Source organism: Zeugodacus cucurbitae, chromosome 3 (genome assembly GCF_028554725.1).
Source record: "Zeugodacus cucurbitae isolate PBARC_wt_2022May chromosome 3, idZeuCucr1.2, whole genome shotgun sequence".
Classification (NCBI taxonomy): Eukaryota; Metazoa; Arthropoda; class Insecta; order Diptera; family Tephritidae; genus Zeugodacus; species Zeugodacus cucurbitae.
In genome coordinates this window covers 63,542,470-63,557,467 of record NC_071668.1, presented here as the reverse complement: position 1 = coordinate 63,557,467, position 14,998 = coordinate 63,542,470, and the positions used below count along the sequence as shown (strand labels likewise).

At 31.7% G+C, this 14,998-nt stretch overlaps 1 protein-coding gene across 1 annotated transcript in view; it reads left to right on the top strand.

The window, feature by feature from the left end:
* LOC105208478 (uncharacterized) overlaps positions 1 to 14,998 on the top strand; it is a 105,880-nt gene that overhangs the window by 88,111 nt on the left and 2,771 nt on the right. The window contains exons 9-10 of the mRNA XM_011178348.3: positions 12,016 to 12,231; positions 12,702 to 12,934. Coding sequence (XP_011176650.2) covers positions 12,016 to 12,231; positions 12,702 to 12,934 — 449 coding nt within the window. The remainder of the gene's footprint in view (positions 1 to 12,015; positions 12,232 to 12,701; positions 12,935 to 14,998) is intronic.

The following is a 14,998-nucleotide window of genomic DNA, read 5'->3' as shown; positions in this document are numbered from 1 at the left end:
CCTACATAGATGAGCAGCATAGGTATATGCTGTAGTAAATATGGTTGCACTAGTGTGAGTGTGGGTCGGCAGCGTGCTTGTATGGTTGAGTGCATGGCAAGTAGAGTGCGCTTTCAAATGCATTTCGAATGGAAAATCATTTTCAGCTTCATTTCACTTTCAAGTGATGGCATAAGTACAGGCGCACGTACGCTGAACACACACACATACATATATATTTGTTTGTCTGTATATGCATATGTGCTCAAAAGTACTATATTTGCATGCAATGTATATTTGTTAGTGTTAATGCGATTGCTTTTGTACAGACACTAACACATACGCAAGTACACATTTGCAGTTAAAAGCCAAAGTTTCGAGTTCACCAACACAGTATGGTATACCACTTCTATATGTATACTCGTATGTGTGCCGCAGTGTCCATTGTCAGCCCAACAATCACAATCGAATTCATATTCATTTGTCGTTGAAATAAAATTGCGCATATATTTTTCCAACATTTTGGCCGACAACAATGAATGTCGTCAGCACACATGGCATTACATAGACATATGCATACATATGTAAGTATATTTTGGACTCATAGGTGGTGCTGTTGTGCAGTTGTACTTACTACTTGTATATTTATTCGTGCAAATACTTTGTAGGATATTACTGCATGTCCGGTGTGTTGTGCGGAAATGCAGGAAAGTCTGTAACAAGAAAGTTAGTGTAAATAATCTAGAAAGTGTAGCTGCAATAATATACTGCGGCTATTGTAGGCAAAATCACATAGGAGAAAGTCAATAATAAATTGTAGTGAAATGAAGGATGAATTGTAGAATATTTTTTTTTCGGTGCACAAAATTTTGAAAACTAATGGGTACACTAGTGTTTTTGGGAGAAAATATTTGAAATAAAATATTTATGGTGGAAATTATTATTTGAAATAACTGAAATAATTACCTAAAATACATATTAAGGGGACCAAAATATGATTATGTGTATAAAATCTATTCGATTTTTTTTTAGAAAAGCAACTAAAGGATTTCTTAATTTTAGTTAAGAGATTTATCAAGAAAATAATATACCATGCGTTAACTTGCCACTTTTAAAAGCAAACGATTATCTCCTGACAACCTTGTTAAAATAAGCACTCTTATTTTGATTTGTAAGCCTATAATTTTCGCCAAAATCTATTTGAATAGCTATTTCAGTGGAATTGAAAGTGCGGTTTTTGCTCATATGTAAATAATTAATGTAAATGTATCTATTTACATACTTAAGTCAATTTTATAAGACAAAAAATAATTTTCATTTTTTAAATTCCACACCTACGATGTCGCACGGCACCAATTTTAAGCAGTTACCAAAATCACAAATCTTCTGATTTTTGAACAAGGGTTTTTATACTCTCGCAACAAATGTTGCTAAAGAGAGTATTATAATTTTGTTCACATAACGGTTGTTTGTAACACCCAAAACTAAACGAGTTAGATATAGGGTTATATATACCAAAGTGATCAGGGTGAAGAGTGGAGTTCAAATCCGAATGTCTGTCTGTCCGTCCGTCTGTGCAAGCTGTAACTTGAGTAAAAATTAAGATATCTTGATGAAACTTGGCACACTTATTTCTTGGCACCATAGGAAGGTTGTTTTCGAAAATGAGCGAAATCGGACCACTGCCACGCCCACAAAATGGCGAAAACCGAAAACACATAAAGCGCCATAACTAAGCATAAAATGAAGGATCGCACTATGAAGGGGCATAATTGGATGTAATTTTTTTTTGGAGGTGGGCGTGGCCCCGCCCCCCTACTAAGTTTTATGTACATATCTCGCAAACCAATAGAGCTATATTAACCAAACTTTCTGCAGTCGTTTTTTTAGCCACTTTCTAATACATTCCAAAAATGAAAGAAATCGGATAATAACCACGCCCACCTCCCATACAAAAGTTAGGTTGAAAATTACTAAAAGTGGGTTAACTCATTAACGAAAAACGTCACAAACACTAAATTTCACATAAGAAATGGCAGATGAAAGCTGCACTCAGATTTTTTTACAAAATGGAAAATGGGCGTGGCGTCGCCCACTTATGGGTCAAAAACCATATCTCAGGAACTACTCGACCGATTTCAATGAAACTTGGTTTGTAATAGTTTCCTTACATCCCAATGATATGTTGTGAAAATAGGCCAAATCGCTTCACAACCACGCCTACTTCCTATATACCAGAACTTTGAAGACAATCTGAATCGTTTACTTTACAATATATAAAGTAAGTACTAGCGAAGATATCGGTGCAGAACTTTGCACAAATACTATGTTAATAGTGTGGCAGCCCCATTCTAAAAATCGCCGAAATCGGACCATAGGTTTTTAACGCCCCATATATCGAACACGAGAACCTCGGTGCTTCTAACCTAATATTATGGTTTCCAACTTTCAATGGACTTTATACAATATATATGACGAATATGTGGCTCAAATTGTGTATTATATAATATAAATAAAGTTAAATAAATAAATTGCGAGAGTATAAAATGTTCGGTTACACCCGAACTTAGCCCTTCCTTACTTGTTTTATTTTAATTGTATACAAATTTACTGTTTATACCCAAAATTTGGCGAGCTTGCTGCTTATATTTGCGATGCAGTGGGAACAAGTGTTGTTTTTTGATGTCGTACGGGACATTAAAATATAGGATAATAAGAGAGCAAAAACTTACAGTTATTTGCAATCGCATGCTTTTTTATGCATTTTATTTGGATCTTTGTACCCTTATAAAGGCTTTACACAAAGCAAAAAATTATACATGATATGTTTCTTTAACAATTTTGACGAAAAAAACAATTGCAGTAGAAAAATCGAAATGAGAAAAGTAGTTCCTATTCGACTTGGCTTTGGTATATCTCGTAATTGGTTATGAATTAATTTAAAATTAATTTAATATCAATAAATTTAGATATGTTCCTATGAAAACATGCAAAAACTTTGTAATTCTAATAATGTTTAATATTTTGTCTGTGGTAGACCTTCTGGCGGAAAATGCCCATGTATATTTTTTATTAAAAAGGAATCAAATGTCCATATTACATAAATTTCAAATTTTGAGAGAAAAAATTACCACATTTTCAGTTCACTGTGATTATTTGACAATTCAACTATAAAGCGCCATGCTAAGCATTTTAAATAATCAATAGCAAAAATCTCATTAATAGCCTTTTCGCACAGCCAAATTAATTGGTCTATTAAAATTTTAATTGAGCAACCAGTGTTTGCCTTTTGCACTGCCGGCTACTTGATAATCGATCAGCTGTTATACATTTTTGTTTTTGTTTTTCATGAATAAGTTGTTAAGTTTCAGGAGCTGATTGCTATTTTCTTATTTATATCATCAGTTTCAAATCATTTGACACTTAGGACTGACCCTTCATTAAACTTAACAAAACTGTTGAGCGAAATAAATATAAGTAATAAGTAAACAAGTGAGTAGCGGCTCCATAATCTCAGAATTATAAAAAATATTCTTCTTTGAGTCTGAATTTCAAAAATCATCTACAATATTCACTTGACTTGCTACCATGTTAAGTCAAAGTTTGAAAGTATAGCTGACTGCAAGTGATCTTATTTATCTTTCAAGCCATTCTTGAGCTCATTATAATCTCAAGCGAGTTTTCACTAACCATCATGCAACAATTCATTGCATTTATTAAAGATTCTAGTTTTTCAACATAGCTTCCCAAATATAGCTAATCGTATAAGTTGTCAAGACTCCACCTGCTGAAAACTTTGCCTTCCCTGAGGTACTGATTTAAGCTCTTTTCATTCTGCCTATAAAAATTACAAAAAATGTATGGAAAAAATTGTATTTCACAAAAAAAATTACTTTAATATTTTAGTAAATTCAGGTATAACCAAAAATTAATCTGTTTTATTTTATTGTTTTAAAATTTAACTAGTCGCAAAAATACGATAAGTTCCCAGTTTTATTGCTTTACATGAAAACATTTTTATATATTTTTAAGCAAAATTCAAATAAATGCAGATTTTTTACTTTATACCCTCACGTGAGTACAGCTGCATATACACGAATGCACCGCTAAGTGCATGATTAAATGCTAATTCATGCATACCTGTGCGTGCGTATAAGATTTGCACTGCTTTCTTTCCTAACCGTAATGCAGCACTACGCATTTGCATACATGCACATTTTAATTTAATGCGCATTTACAATTGAAAAGTTGAAAAAAAATGTAAATACTTGAAAATTTCGCATGTTAACGCATATGGAACTCAACTGTATTTGTATGTGTATGCGTGTCTGGGTAAGTGAAAAGTAAGCTACCGACTGTGACTTCGCACTTTTCACTCAACAACAATAACAACAAATCTGCACTGCACTACATCTCTGTAACTACATAATTACATTTGCACATAACTAGCTAAATACAAATACAATGCTAACTGCCATGACGCCTAGTGGTATGCAAATAAAAATGCATATGTATGCAGGTAAATGTAATGCATGCAAGCTAAACTTACAGTTTTGCGCTAAGGTAGTGCTATACTAAAAGCAGTCGCACACTCTTTAGGTGATGTGAACTTTTGTTTATATATACAGTCCTTATATACATATATGAGTATATATCCTCAGTTGCATTTTACGTTTGTGTATGACGGCATATGCAAATAAGCAAATGCAGTTAAACAAGAAAGTTGAAGGGCACATCAAGGTAACGCCAACAACAACAACAATAACATAACTTGCAACAAAAACAACTAGTTGAGTGATAGCAACAAAAATGCTAATGCTACAGTTGGCTTATTTAGCATAATAAAGTGTAGCGTCAGTTAAATGTTTAAAGGTTTTGTAGCTTAAAGGCAGAAAATAATTACAGTTTTGTTTAACTGTTAAATAATAAATAAATAAAGTAAAATTATAAAGCTGTAATTAATTGACAAACAAAATATGATATTGATCTAGTTGAATTTGATATAATAGAAAAAAATAAGAAAATTGTGAAATTGGAGATATTTTGAAGAAATTTCGGGTAATTTCAAAAACCGATCTTTAAAAATGTCATAATTGAACTTCTAATTCTAATTTGTCACTTAATTTATTATTAAGTCGCTTGTAGAATCGAATTTATTGGTGTTCCAAAAGTTCATATATTTTTACTATTTTATTTTACCTTCCTTCTTACCTACCTTGATTAAAAAAGCTTAAAAGCCTACAATCTCTAATATATTTTTTACCATTTTATTTCAAAAACACCAATTTTTGGCAGTTTACGAGCCTAGTAATAAACACTATTATCGATAATAATCAGTTATCGAAAAATCGTAATTTTGGGTTTCTAATGCTAATATTTAACATACTTTCACTATATATTGGTTTTAAGGACACTTGTGAAATCGAAATAATCGGTGTTCCATAACTTCATGATTTTGGTTAAAACTATATTTTAACATCTTCACTCAAAAAATCAGATATTTAAATTCGATCTTTAATTTCTTATACATTTTTTAACATTCTATACCAAAAATTTGTTGAGCGGTAATTGCCAAAATTGTCTTTTTGGGCCGTTTGTAGTCAGTTGTAGATTTCTTCCGAACCATAACATTCAATCCTAATAAAAGCTTTAAAAATTGATAAGAAACTTCATAAACATTTGTGAAAATAGTTACCTGTAGCATAAAACCTCTTAAACGCGTATAGCTAATAGCCAAAAAGTTTCACAAAAATCCAGCCTTACCCCAAAACCACATGAAAGCCACTCCGAACTCCACCCATAACTTTCTCCAGCATTTAACGCCTTTCATGCCGTAAGCATTAGCAAAAATCACACCACTTTGTCACAGTATTTAGTATTTTAGTATTTAAAACTTATCCAACCACATGCTGAGTCATTTGAGGCAGTGCCCAAAGGGAGCCTAAACAAGCAAAAGCCTCAGCCACGTAAAGTCTCCTTTGATTGCAGCAGCTCGTCGCATTGTCCTGCCAGCACTATCTGCCTGTGAACATCGACGCCTGTCTTTATGCTTACTACTTCCTGCCTTTTATACACTTTTATCCACCTACTAATCCTTTATGTACAACAAATTAGTCGAAGAAAAGTGAAAAGGTAAAAAGCAAAAGCTGTGTGTGTACTACAACTATGAAAAGATTGCGACAGCTGCTGGAGCACAGCAAAAATGAACTTGAGTGTGTATGTGTGTGTGATAATGCGTGCACACATTTTCTTTTGATCTGAAATTCTCAGATTATATGCTTTTTTTTCGCTGTCGCCCCAGTCTTCCACTATTAATTCCTGTTGTATTTGTAGATCCTGGCTTGGCTTTAGTGCAGGCCTACTGCTGCTGCATGAGCTATTGAAGTGTTGATAGAAGATACGCTTGTGTGGATAGGTCTGCTGCCGCTTTGTGGTTTCTATGTGCATTATCACGATCTAGATGTAGATATTTTGGGTAGACCAATTATGGGGAGTAAAGAAATGAGGGACTGTTGTTGGTTCTTTGAGTGGTGCATACAATATTTGAACCTTTTATGTCTACAAGACAGGAAGTTTGTTTACACATTCTAAAAATAAATTGTTGAAAAATATGCTTTAAATATTGTTATTTATTTAAGTATAGATTACTTATGACTAAGTTTACTTGATAAAAAGACTATAATTTTTGTCCAAAAGAAATAAAAAAAAAACAACAAATTTATGAACTTATGGAACACCGATTGTTTCTATGGAAATATTAATTTTTTTCGTAGAAAATTCGACAAAATTTGTTAGAAATATTTTAAGTCAAGAGTATAAGAGTATATCAAAAATATTTATATCCGAAAAAATCAGTAATAACCAATTTATTTAGACCAGTTTACCAATTAAGTAGATCTTTGTAGTTTTACCAAGAAGGTTATATTGAATCCAAGATCTAATTTGACTCATCTCCATGGTTGTTCTGAAACTAAATTTCCTGTAATCTGGTTAAACCGCATTAAATCTGTTCTGAAAATTGATGAGGTTTTAGATTTGTAAGTAAGTCCCCCATTGGCTTTTTAAGCCTCTTTGGTCTCTTCTATAAAATATCTCTAATTGGTTTACATTAACGTACTTCTGAGTTAGATTGACAGGCTTCGAGTTTATGATAATGATTGATCTATAGGGTCTGAAACAGCACTAATATAATTAAAAACGCATCATAATTATATTTATTCAGGTGGTTGAAATGCACCTCTCTTTATAATTAAATAAAGCCAAAACACCGGAACTTTTCATACCAAAGGAAGCCCTAGCCCTTCATGGCGCTGTCTATGAATAAAATTGTCATTTCAAAACTGAAATAGACAAAACCATTTGGGACAATTTGAGACAACACTTGAGGCAATTACCGCTCAACAAATTGTCACGCACAACATGGCAGCAGCCAGCAAGGATACTGGCTAGAAGTTATACGCATACTGGATATAGTAGCTATACATAATAGAGGAAAGAGCAGCTGCTGGTCTTTACCGCTGCGGGTTACATTCAAACATTGAACAATGCGTTCAGTACAGCAAGTAACAAAAGGATGGCAGAAGAATTTGTGTGCAGTAGCTGAGAAAAAGAGGGGAATCCTTTTAGTATTACATACTTCATATGGGTTATATGCTATTGTAGTGTGGAGGAACGTTGCTTTTAAATATAATAATGAGTATACTGCGACGCAATTGCCAAAAAATAAACACTTGAGAATTTCACAGTAGTGAAAAGAAAACAATAAATAAAATAGAATTAATAAAAAGCAAATAAAGGAGATAAACAATGAAATAGAAATGGAAGGAAAAAAATCACAGCAAAATCACTGCGAAATCACAAAGTAAATAAAGTGCTAAGGTAAATAGAGTGTTCAAGTGGCTGCTTGTAGAGGTGAAAAAAATGGCATAAAGGTAGCAGACAATTGTGGCATATGTGATCTAAAAGTGCTTGCAGCAAGTATTTAAACGCTTGAGTGCCGCAATTGTTATTGGAAAGAGACGCGTAGTTTTTTTTTGTATATTTTTTTTTTTAAAGGATATGTGTTAAAAAAATAAAAATAAATCGATTAATTCCTCTACCACGCATGAAATAAAGAATTTTTAAAGGCGGTACGCACAGTTGACTGCGAACTCAGCACACTTAACAACGCTGTCGCATGCTGGTAGGGGGCACAAACCGCAGCATTTGTGAATACAAAGCGAAAGAGTAAAGCAAATTAGTAGTTATAAGTGCAGGAGCACATTGAAAAAAGGAATAAAGGAATAAAAACATAAAAAAACAAAAAAAAATTGTGTTGTACGTAAAATAGTCGCACGACCTGTGATAAATAAAAAAATGCAAAAAAGAATTCGCTCCTGCCAACACAAAACAGCAGCCAAAGTAGTAAGTGCAACCACAACGCAAAAGCACACAAAATGCGTATATGCAGCAAGGATAAGAGAGCGGACAGCAAATCACAGTGCCTTTGTTGTGGTTTGGCAGCTCGACAAAAGCAAGGATACTACAGGGCTGCGTGAAAAAAGGACACGCTGCTGCGTTGCCTTGCACACAATTGGCGGAGCATGACGAAGCATTCATACACTCACACGCTTGCTTTTTTCGCGCTTGCAATGAGTTAAATGTGGCACGAAACATTTTAATTATTTTAAACGTTTTATAGCGGCAAAGAATAGCTCACACTCACAGTCATACACACACATACAAATGCGAGTCGACAAACAGAAAACTTAGTTTATGACATGCCTATTTAATAGTGCCAACAAAAGGAGTTGAAGTTGTAAAAAGAGTGAAAGGCAAGCAATTGCTGCTGCTGCTGCCTGCATTTGTGACGAGACAAAAGTGCCAAGATAGTGTCGCATGCACACAATGAAGTAGCCGAGCAACACATACATCAATCTACAGCCGCGCATTCAAAGATTTAATGCTATAGTAAAAGACAAAAGCTTTTGAGCACTCAGTTTAACAGTGTGTGCGTGCGTATTGAGTGTAGTCCTTTTAACAGGCGTTTGCGGCCGGAAATGAGGCACACGAAAATACACAGCTAGTTGCACACACACATTCACACATCTACTTACAATTGTATAATTCATAAAAGCAGTGCCACGCAGTCAGTTGTATGCCGTAAATGTAGGAAATCATATCTTTCCGTCGTCATAAAAAATCATAATTACGCCATTTACTTTGCTATAAGCGCGGCGCCCTTCATCAAAACGCCGTTAAAGGCTTCACCCTGCCCCGCCTTTATTGTTGTCCTAAACAAAGATATGCTTTTGAATAGGCAAAAAAGAAATCACTTTGCATTTACTTTTGCCTCTATTTGTCTGCTAATGCGTTTAGTGCGTTAAAACAGCCGTTAGTTTAGACTGTGAAATTTAGGGATTGTTCTATAGTGGCATTGATATTCATAGCTCAGGGTTTTGACAACTGTTTTGATTCACTTTGAGTGGAAAAAATAGAACTTTTCAGAAGTTTATTTATTATTTTTAGTATTCATAAAGTTACTTCAAAGCTTTATAGGTTGAAAAAAATCAAAACTAAGCTTTCCAAAGACAGGCTTGTTTTGGAGAATGTTTGAATCCTTTTTCCTCTTGAGGTACTCTCAAAAGATAACGTGCTTTTGAAGTTATGCGGAACATATTTTGTAAGCTTTTACAAAAGCTCTAAGGGAGAGCTTTAAAGTAATTTTCAAAGCTTACAGCCAGACCTAGAAAAGGTTAAGTCGAAGCTAAGAGCACATCTGTTAACAATATATTGCATATGAAATCTCAACAAGCCTCAAGTTAAATGGATAATAGCCTTTTCGCACAGCCAAATTAATTGATCAATTAAAATTTTAATCGAGAAACCAGTTTTTGCCCTTCGCACTGCCCGCTGCTCGATAATTGAACAGCTGTTATGCATTTTTGTTTTTGCTTTTCAAAAGAAGTTGGTAGGTTTCATCAGCTGATTGCTATTATATCCAGCTTCCAGCAGCGACATCTACCGTCAAGCAACACGCAGCCAATGAACGTATATGTAATTACAAATACGTTCTTTGTCGCAGGGTTACATCAACTCGATTATAATTCGATTAAAAATTAATGTTGAAAAATTAGATTTTTTATTTTGTATGGTAAATCGATCTAACTTAGCGCTTTAATCGACCAAAGGTCGGTTAATTGATCAATTAGCTCCAGTGCGAAAAGGATATAAGAAGCATAAGATATAAAAATGTGATTCTCGGCCGCAAGGAACCAATATTTTAGCTGAGAAATTACTATAAAATTTACCAAAATCATTAGAAGTCTCTTTCCTATTTAGAAATGTATCTGATATTTGAAATCCTTAAATGCATTTTATTGAAGCAAAAGTAGCAAGAATTATTGATTATCGGTATAGGGAGGCAAATCTCCAGCATCTGGATGGGTTCAGTGATGCTCGTGCCGTAATTCTTTTAGCTTCAAAGATATGACAGTACGTTTTACAATGCAAGTCAAGGGTTTACGCTGACACCTACTCCGTTTAATTGAACAATTAGAATAATTTTAATTCAATTATCTTATTTAACGTTCTTCTAACCTACATTCGATAACTCAGTAGTATAGTTATAGCTGGAGAGCTCGCAATTGTATGCACGAAAAATTAAGCAAGATAGATCTGTAATGATATTTAAGCTTGAAAAATTCGGAATAATAATATTATTTGATATCACAAGCCTCGCTTCAACTTTAACAAATTTTGTAATAATTCCTGGAATCAATCCCTGACATATGATCACTTCGAAGCGCAACACATATGTACTCACATAAGATAAATATTTAAAATTTAATTTCCATAAAGGTATTTCGCGGAATACAACAAACTTAAGGGTTGACCACAATATCCTTTTATTAACCACATCAAGAGCGCGCGAAACGCTTCATTATAAACAGGAAATTATGCCACCCAGTGGTGAGCGTGAACAGGAACAAACAAAAATGTATGGCAGCACAGCAACATGCATACATACGTTTACAGAGTATATAAGCCTGTATATATAGTACACATGTAGTTAAAATTGTATATATAAGTATGATATTAATTCAAGATGCGTGACAAAGCGACAGTTGACGTATGGAGATATTTCGCAACGCTTCAGTTACCGTTATAATGCATATATATTATATATACACATACAATGAAGCGCGTTGTCAGGTCCTCAAAGTGTAGCAAATTGAATTGCACCCTCGTAGGAAGCACAGTGCTTTCCAGGAAATACGCACAACGCATAACGCTTGAAGACATAATAATTCCGTAGCATTGAATAATGAAAAATAAAAACGAAAGATGAAAATGTTTGCGTTAAAAAAGTGGGGAAATTAAAAAATGTGAAAGTGAAACGAATGTGTTTCGTTGCGGAACTAAATGTTGAAATATGGCAAATGGCAGAACAAACAAAAACGCAAACGAAAATTAAAAAAGACGCAACTGTCAAAGAAAGTATCTTAAAGTGACTGCTGCTGGGCGGGAGTGTATATAATTATTTGTTGGTCCACGGTGTACTTTGAGCGCCTAAGGTGTGGGGTGTGGCGAAATGTTACGCTTTAATATTTAATTTCATAAAAGAAAAGTAAGATATTGATGCTTGTTTATTTGTGAGGAGAGGAGGGGTAGAGAGAGTGTGTTTGACCAGGTGTTGTTTGCAAGAAGAAGCCGAAGGTTGGGTAGCAAGTTTAACGGTAAATTTGATTTTGAAAAAGGTAGGTTACTGACAGCATCAGAATATAATAAGGTTCGAGGAATAGCAGAAATTAAATAATATGAAATATAAAAAAATAAATAAAAATAAATATTTAAATCAAATTTAATATAATATTAAATTAAAAAAAAAAAATAAATTTTACCAAAAAAGAATACCTTCAAATATAAACTATAATTTAAATAAACCCATAACATAACTCACAATGCTACTCAAGTAATTACTGTACTCACATTTTCGCACTTACACCACAGCAATTATCATTTTAACACTTTCAATGCATTTTCTTTACTTCACAGTACCGGCCGTGGGAAATTTCACAGATGAGTCCGAGCAACGTGCCACATTGCCACAGGACACACGCGAATATCCATTACAAAGTAATGACTATCATCATGGACAAAAGAATGGCATGGGCAAGATGGGCACAATGAATGGCGGTGGTGGCGGCATGAATGATGGCGGCATGGGTGCGGCAGCGGGCGCTGGCCTCGGCTATAACAATGGACCGCAATGTAAGTGACACTGAAAGTACTATATACAAACAACAAGAATGTAAGATAAAATTGTATAAAAAATTAACAGCAGGCAATTGCAGTAGTTAATGATAAAGAAGGCGGTGGAAAAAAAGAAAAAAATAATAAATGCAAAAAGGTGCAGTTAGTAGCTGCAAGAGTTAAAAAGCATTTTCATATAACAATTAAGTGTGCGCTGAGCAAATAATTGAAAACATTATTTTCCCTTTAAATATTTATCTTTAATTTAATGACATGAAAGGGTGGCGCAAATTGCAAGACACAGACATGCATACAAACTGACTTGCATATATATACAATTTCATATAAAATACCTCTAGTATATATATTCCACTGCAAAATTTCCCCCTTTGCGCCAACAACAAATTACCGCTTTTCATTTACTACAAACATGACTACATTTATATATATTTACATTGTGTATTTTTATCCATTTATTTGCTACACAGTAATTGCCCCACGTCCCATCGATCAGGAACCATCGGAGAAATTCTCAATTGGTATTGTTATTGTTATTCTAACGGTGATAATTATTTTCCTCGTTGGCGCCATATTCTGCATTGTAACGCGTACGAAGCGTGCACGCGGCAGCAATGTCCTGGACGCATTCCAATATAGCTTCAATCCGAATACATTGGGCGGCAATGTGGATAAACATCGACCGAATGGCGGTGGCATTAAGGTAAGTGCTCACGTATGCACGTTTATACTACACTAGTAATATGCGCGTATGTCGCACAAATATGTATATGGTATATACATACATATTTATATATACACACGGCTTAATAGATTTATTGGAGCTCTTCTGGCTTTGCTAGATTCGGATCTCTAGTATTTACTTTATAGGAATGCGGTCATTTAATTTGATTGAATCTAATAATTTATGTTTTTTATAATTTAAATGAAATTAAATTAATTAAAATGACACAATTTTGATTGTACTCAATTAAAAATTTAATGAATGAATGAATGAATTAATTAAAATTAGTCATTTCATTAAAATTATATCGTAAATTAAATTGCTTTTAAATAACTTAGAAACTGAACTTAATTGAATTCAATTAAACTAAATTAAATACAATTAATTTTAATTAAATTGAAATGCCTTCGATCAAAATAATTTGATTGATATAACTAAAACAAATTAATTTAAAACAAATTGCTTAGATTAAATTAAGTTGATAATTTTAATATAAATTCAGTTGACCAAGCAGCATTTAAATTAAGTTGATTAACACAAAATTGAATTTAACTAAATTAAATTCGAGGCCTTAATTAAAATAAATTAAATTGAATAAATCAATAAAAATTAAGTTGCAAACGCTATGTTTAATTAAATTGAATTAGTTAATTTGAATCAATTAAATCAAGTTTATTTAATAAATATAAATTAAGTTAAATAATTAATTGAAATTAAATTTAATAATACTAAATTGAATTCAATTACACAAGCTCTTAATAAAATTAACTAATTTAAATTTGACGACTTGAAATGAATCAAGTTGAATTAATTAAAATAATTAAATTGAATAAATCAATAAAAATTAAGTTGAAAACGCTATGTTTAATTAAATTGAATTAGTTAATTTGAATCAATTAAACCAAGTTTATTTAATAAATATAAATTAAGTTAAATAATTGAATTGAAATTAAATTTAATAATACTAAATTGAATTCAATTACACAAGCTCTTAATAAAATTAACTAATTTAAATTTGACGACTTGAAATGAATCAAGTTGAATTAATTAAAATAATTAAATTGAATAAATCAATAAAAATTAAGTTGAAAACGCTATGTTTAATTAAATTGAATTAGTTAATTTGAATCAATTAAACCAAGTTTATTTAATAAATATAAATTAAGTTAAATAATTGAATTGAAATTAAATTTAATAATACTAAATTGAATTCAATTACACAAGCTCTTAATAAAATTAACTAATTTAAATTTGACGACTTGAAGTGAATCAAGTTGAATTAATTAAAATAAATTAAATTGAGTAAATCAATAAAAATTAAGATGACAAACACTAAGTTTAATTAAATTAAATTAGTTAATTTGAATCAATTAAATCAAGTTTATTTAAGATTAATTCAAGTTGAAATTTAATAATACTAAATTGAATTCAATTAATTTTAATTAAATTGAAACAACTTAAATCAAATGAAATAATTAAACTATGACAAATATGTTAAATGTAATAAATTGAATTGAATTAAATTAATGAATTTGGTTCAAATGAGAAATTATTGAATTTTATTAAATTGAAATTAATTAGATCAAATTAAGATAAAAACTTATTAAAAATTAAACCAAAGCTTAATTAAATTTAAATTAAGTTAATTATATTGAATTAAATTAAGTAATTTAAATATTAAATTGAATTCAATCAAATTGAATTACTTAGATCACATAAAATCAGATTTAATTAAATTGAAGCTAATTAGATCAAATTAAAATGAATTAACTCTTAAAATTTAAACAAAGGCTTAATTAAATTTAGATTAAGTTAATTAAATTGAATTAAATTAAATAATTTGAATATACTTACTAATTAAGTTGAATTTAAAAAATATATATTTTTTATTAATTAAATCTGTATCCATTATTTTAATATATTTTATTTTTTATGCATTTAATGCATTATTTTAATATTAATTTTTTTTATAACTTTTTTAAATTTAATTTGTAAAGTTCAGTAATTTCTTTTATCAAGTTTTTTATTTGCGTACAGTTTAAG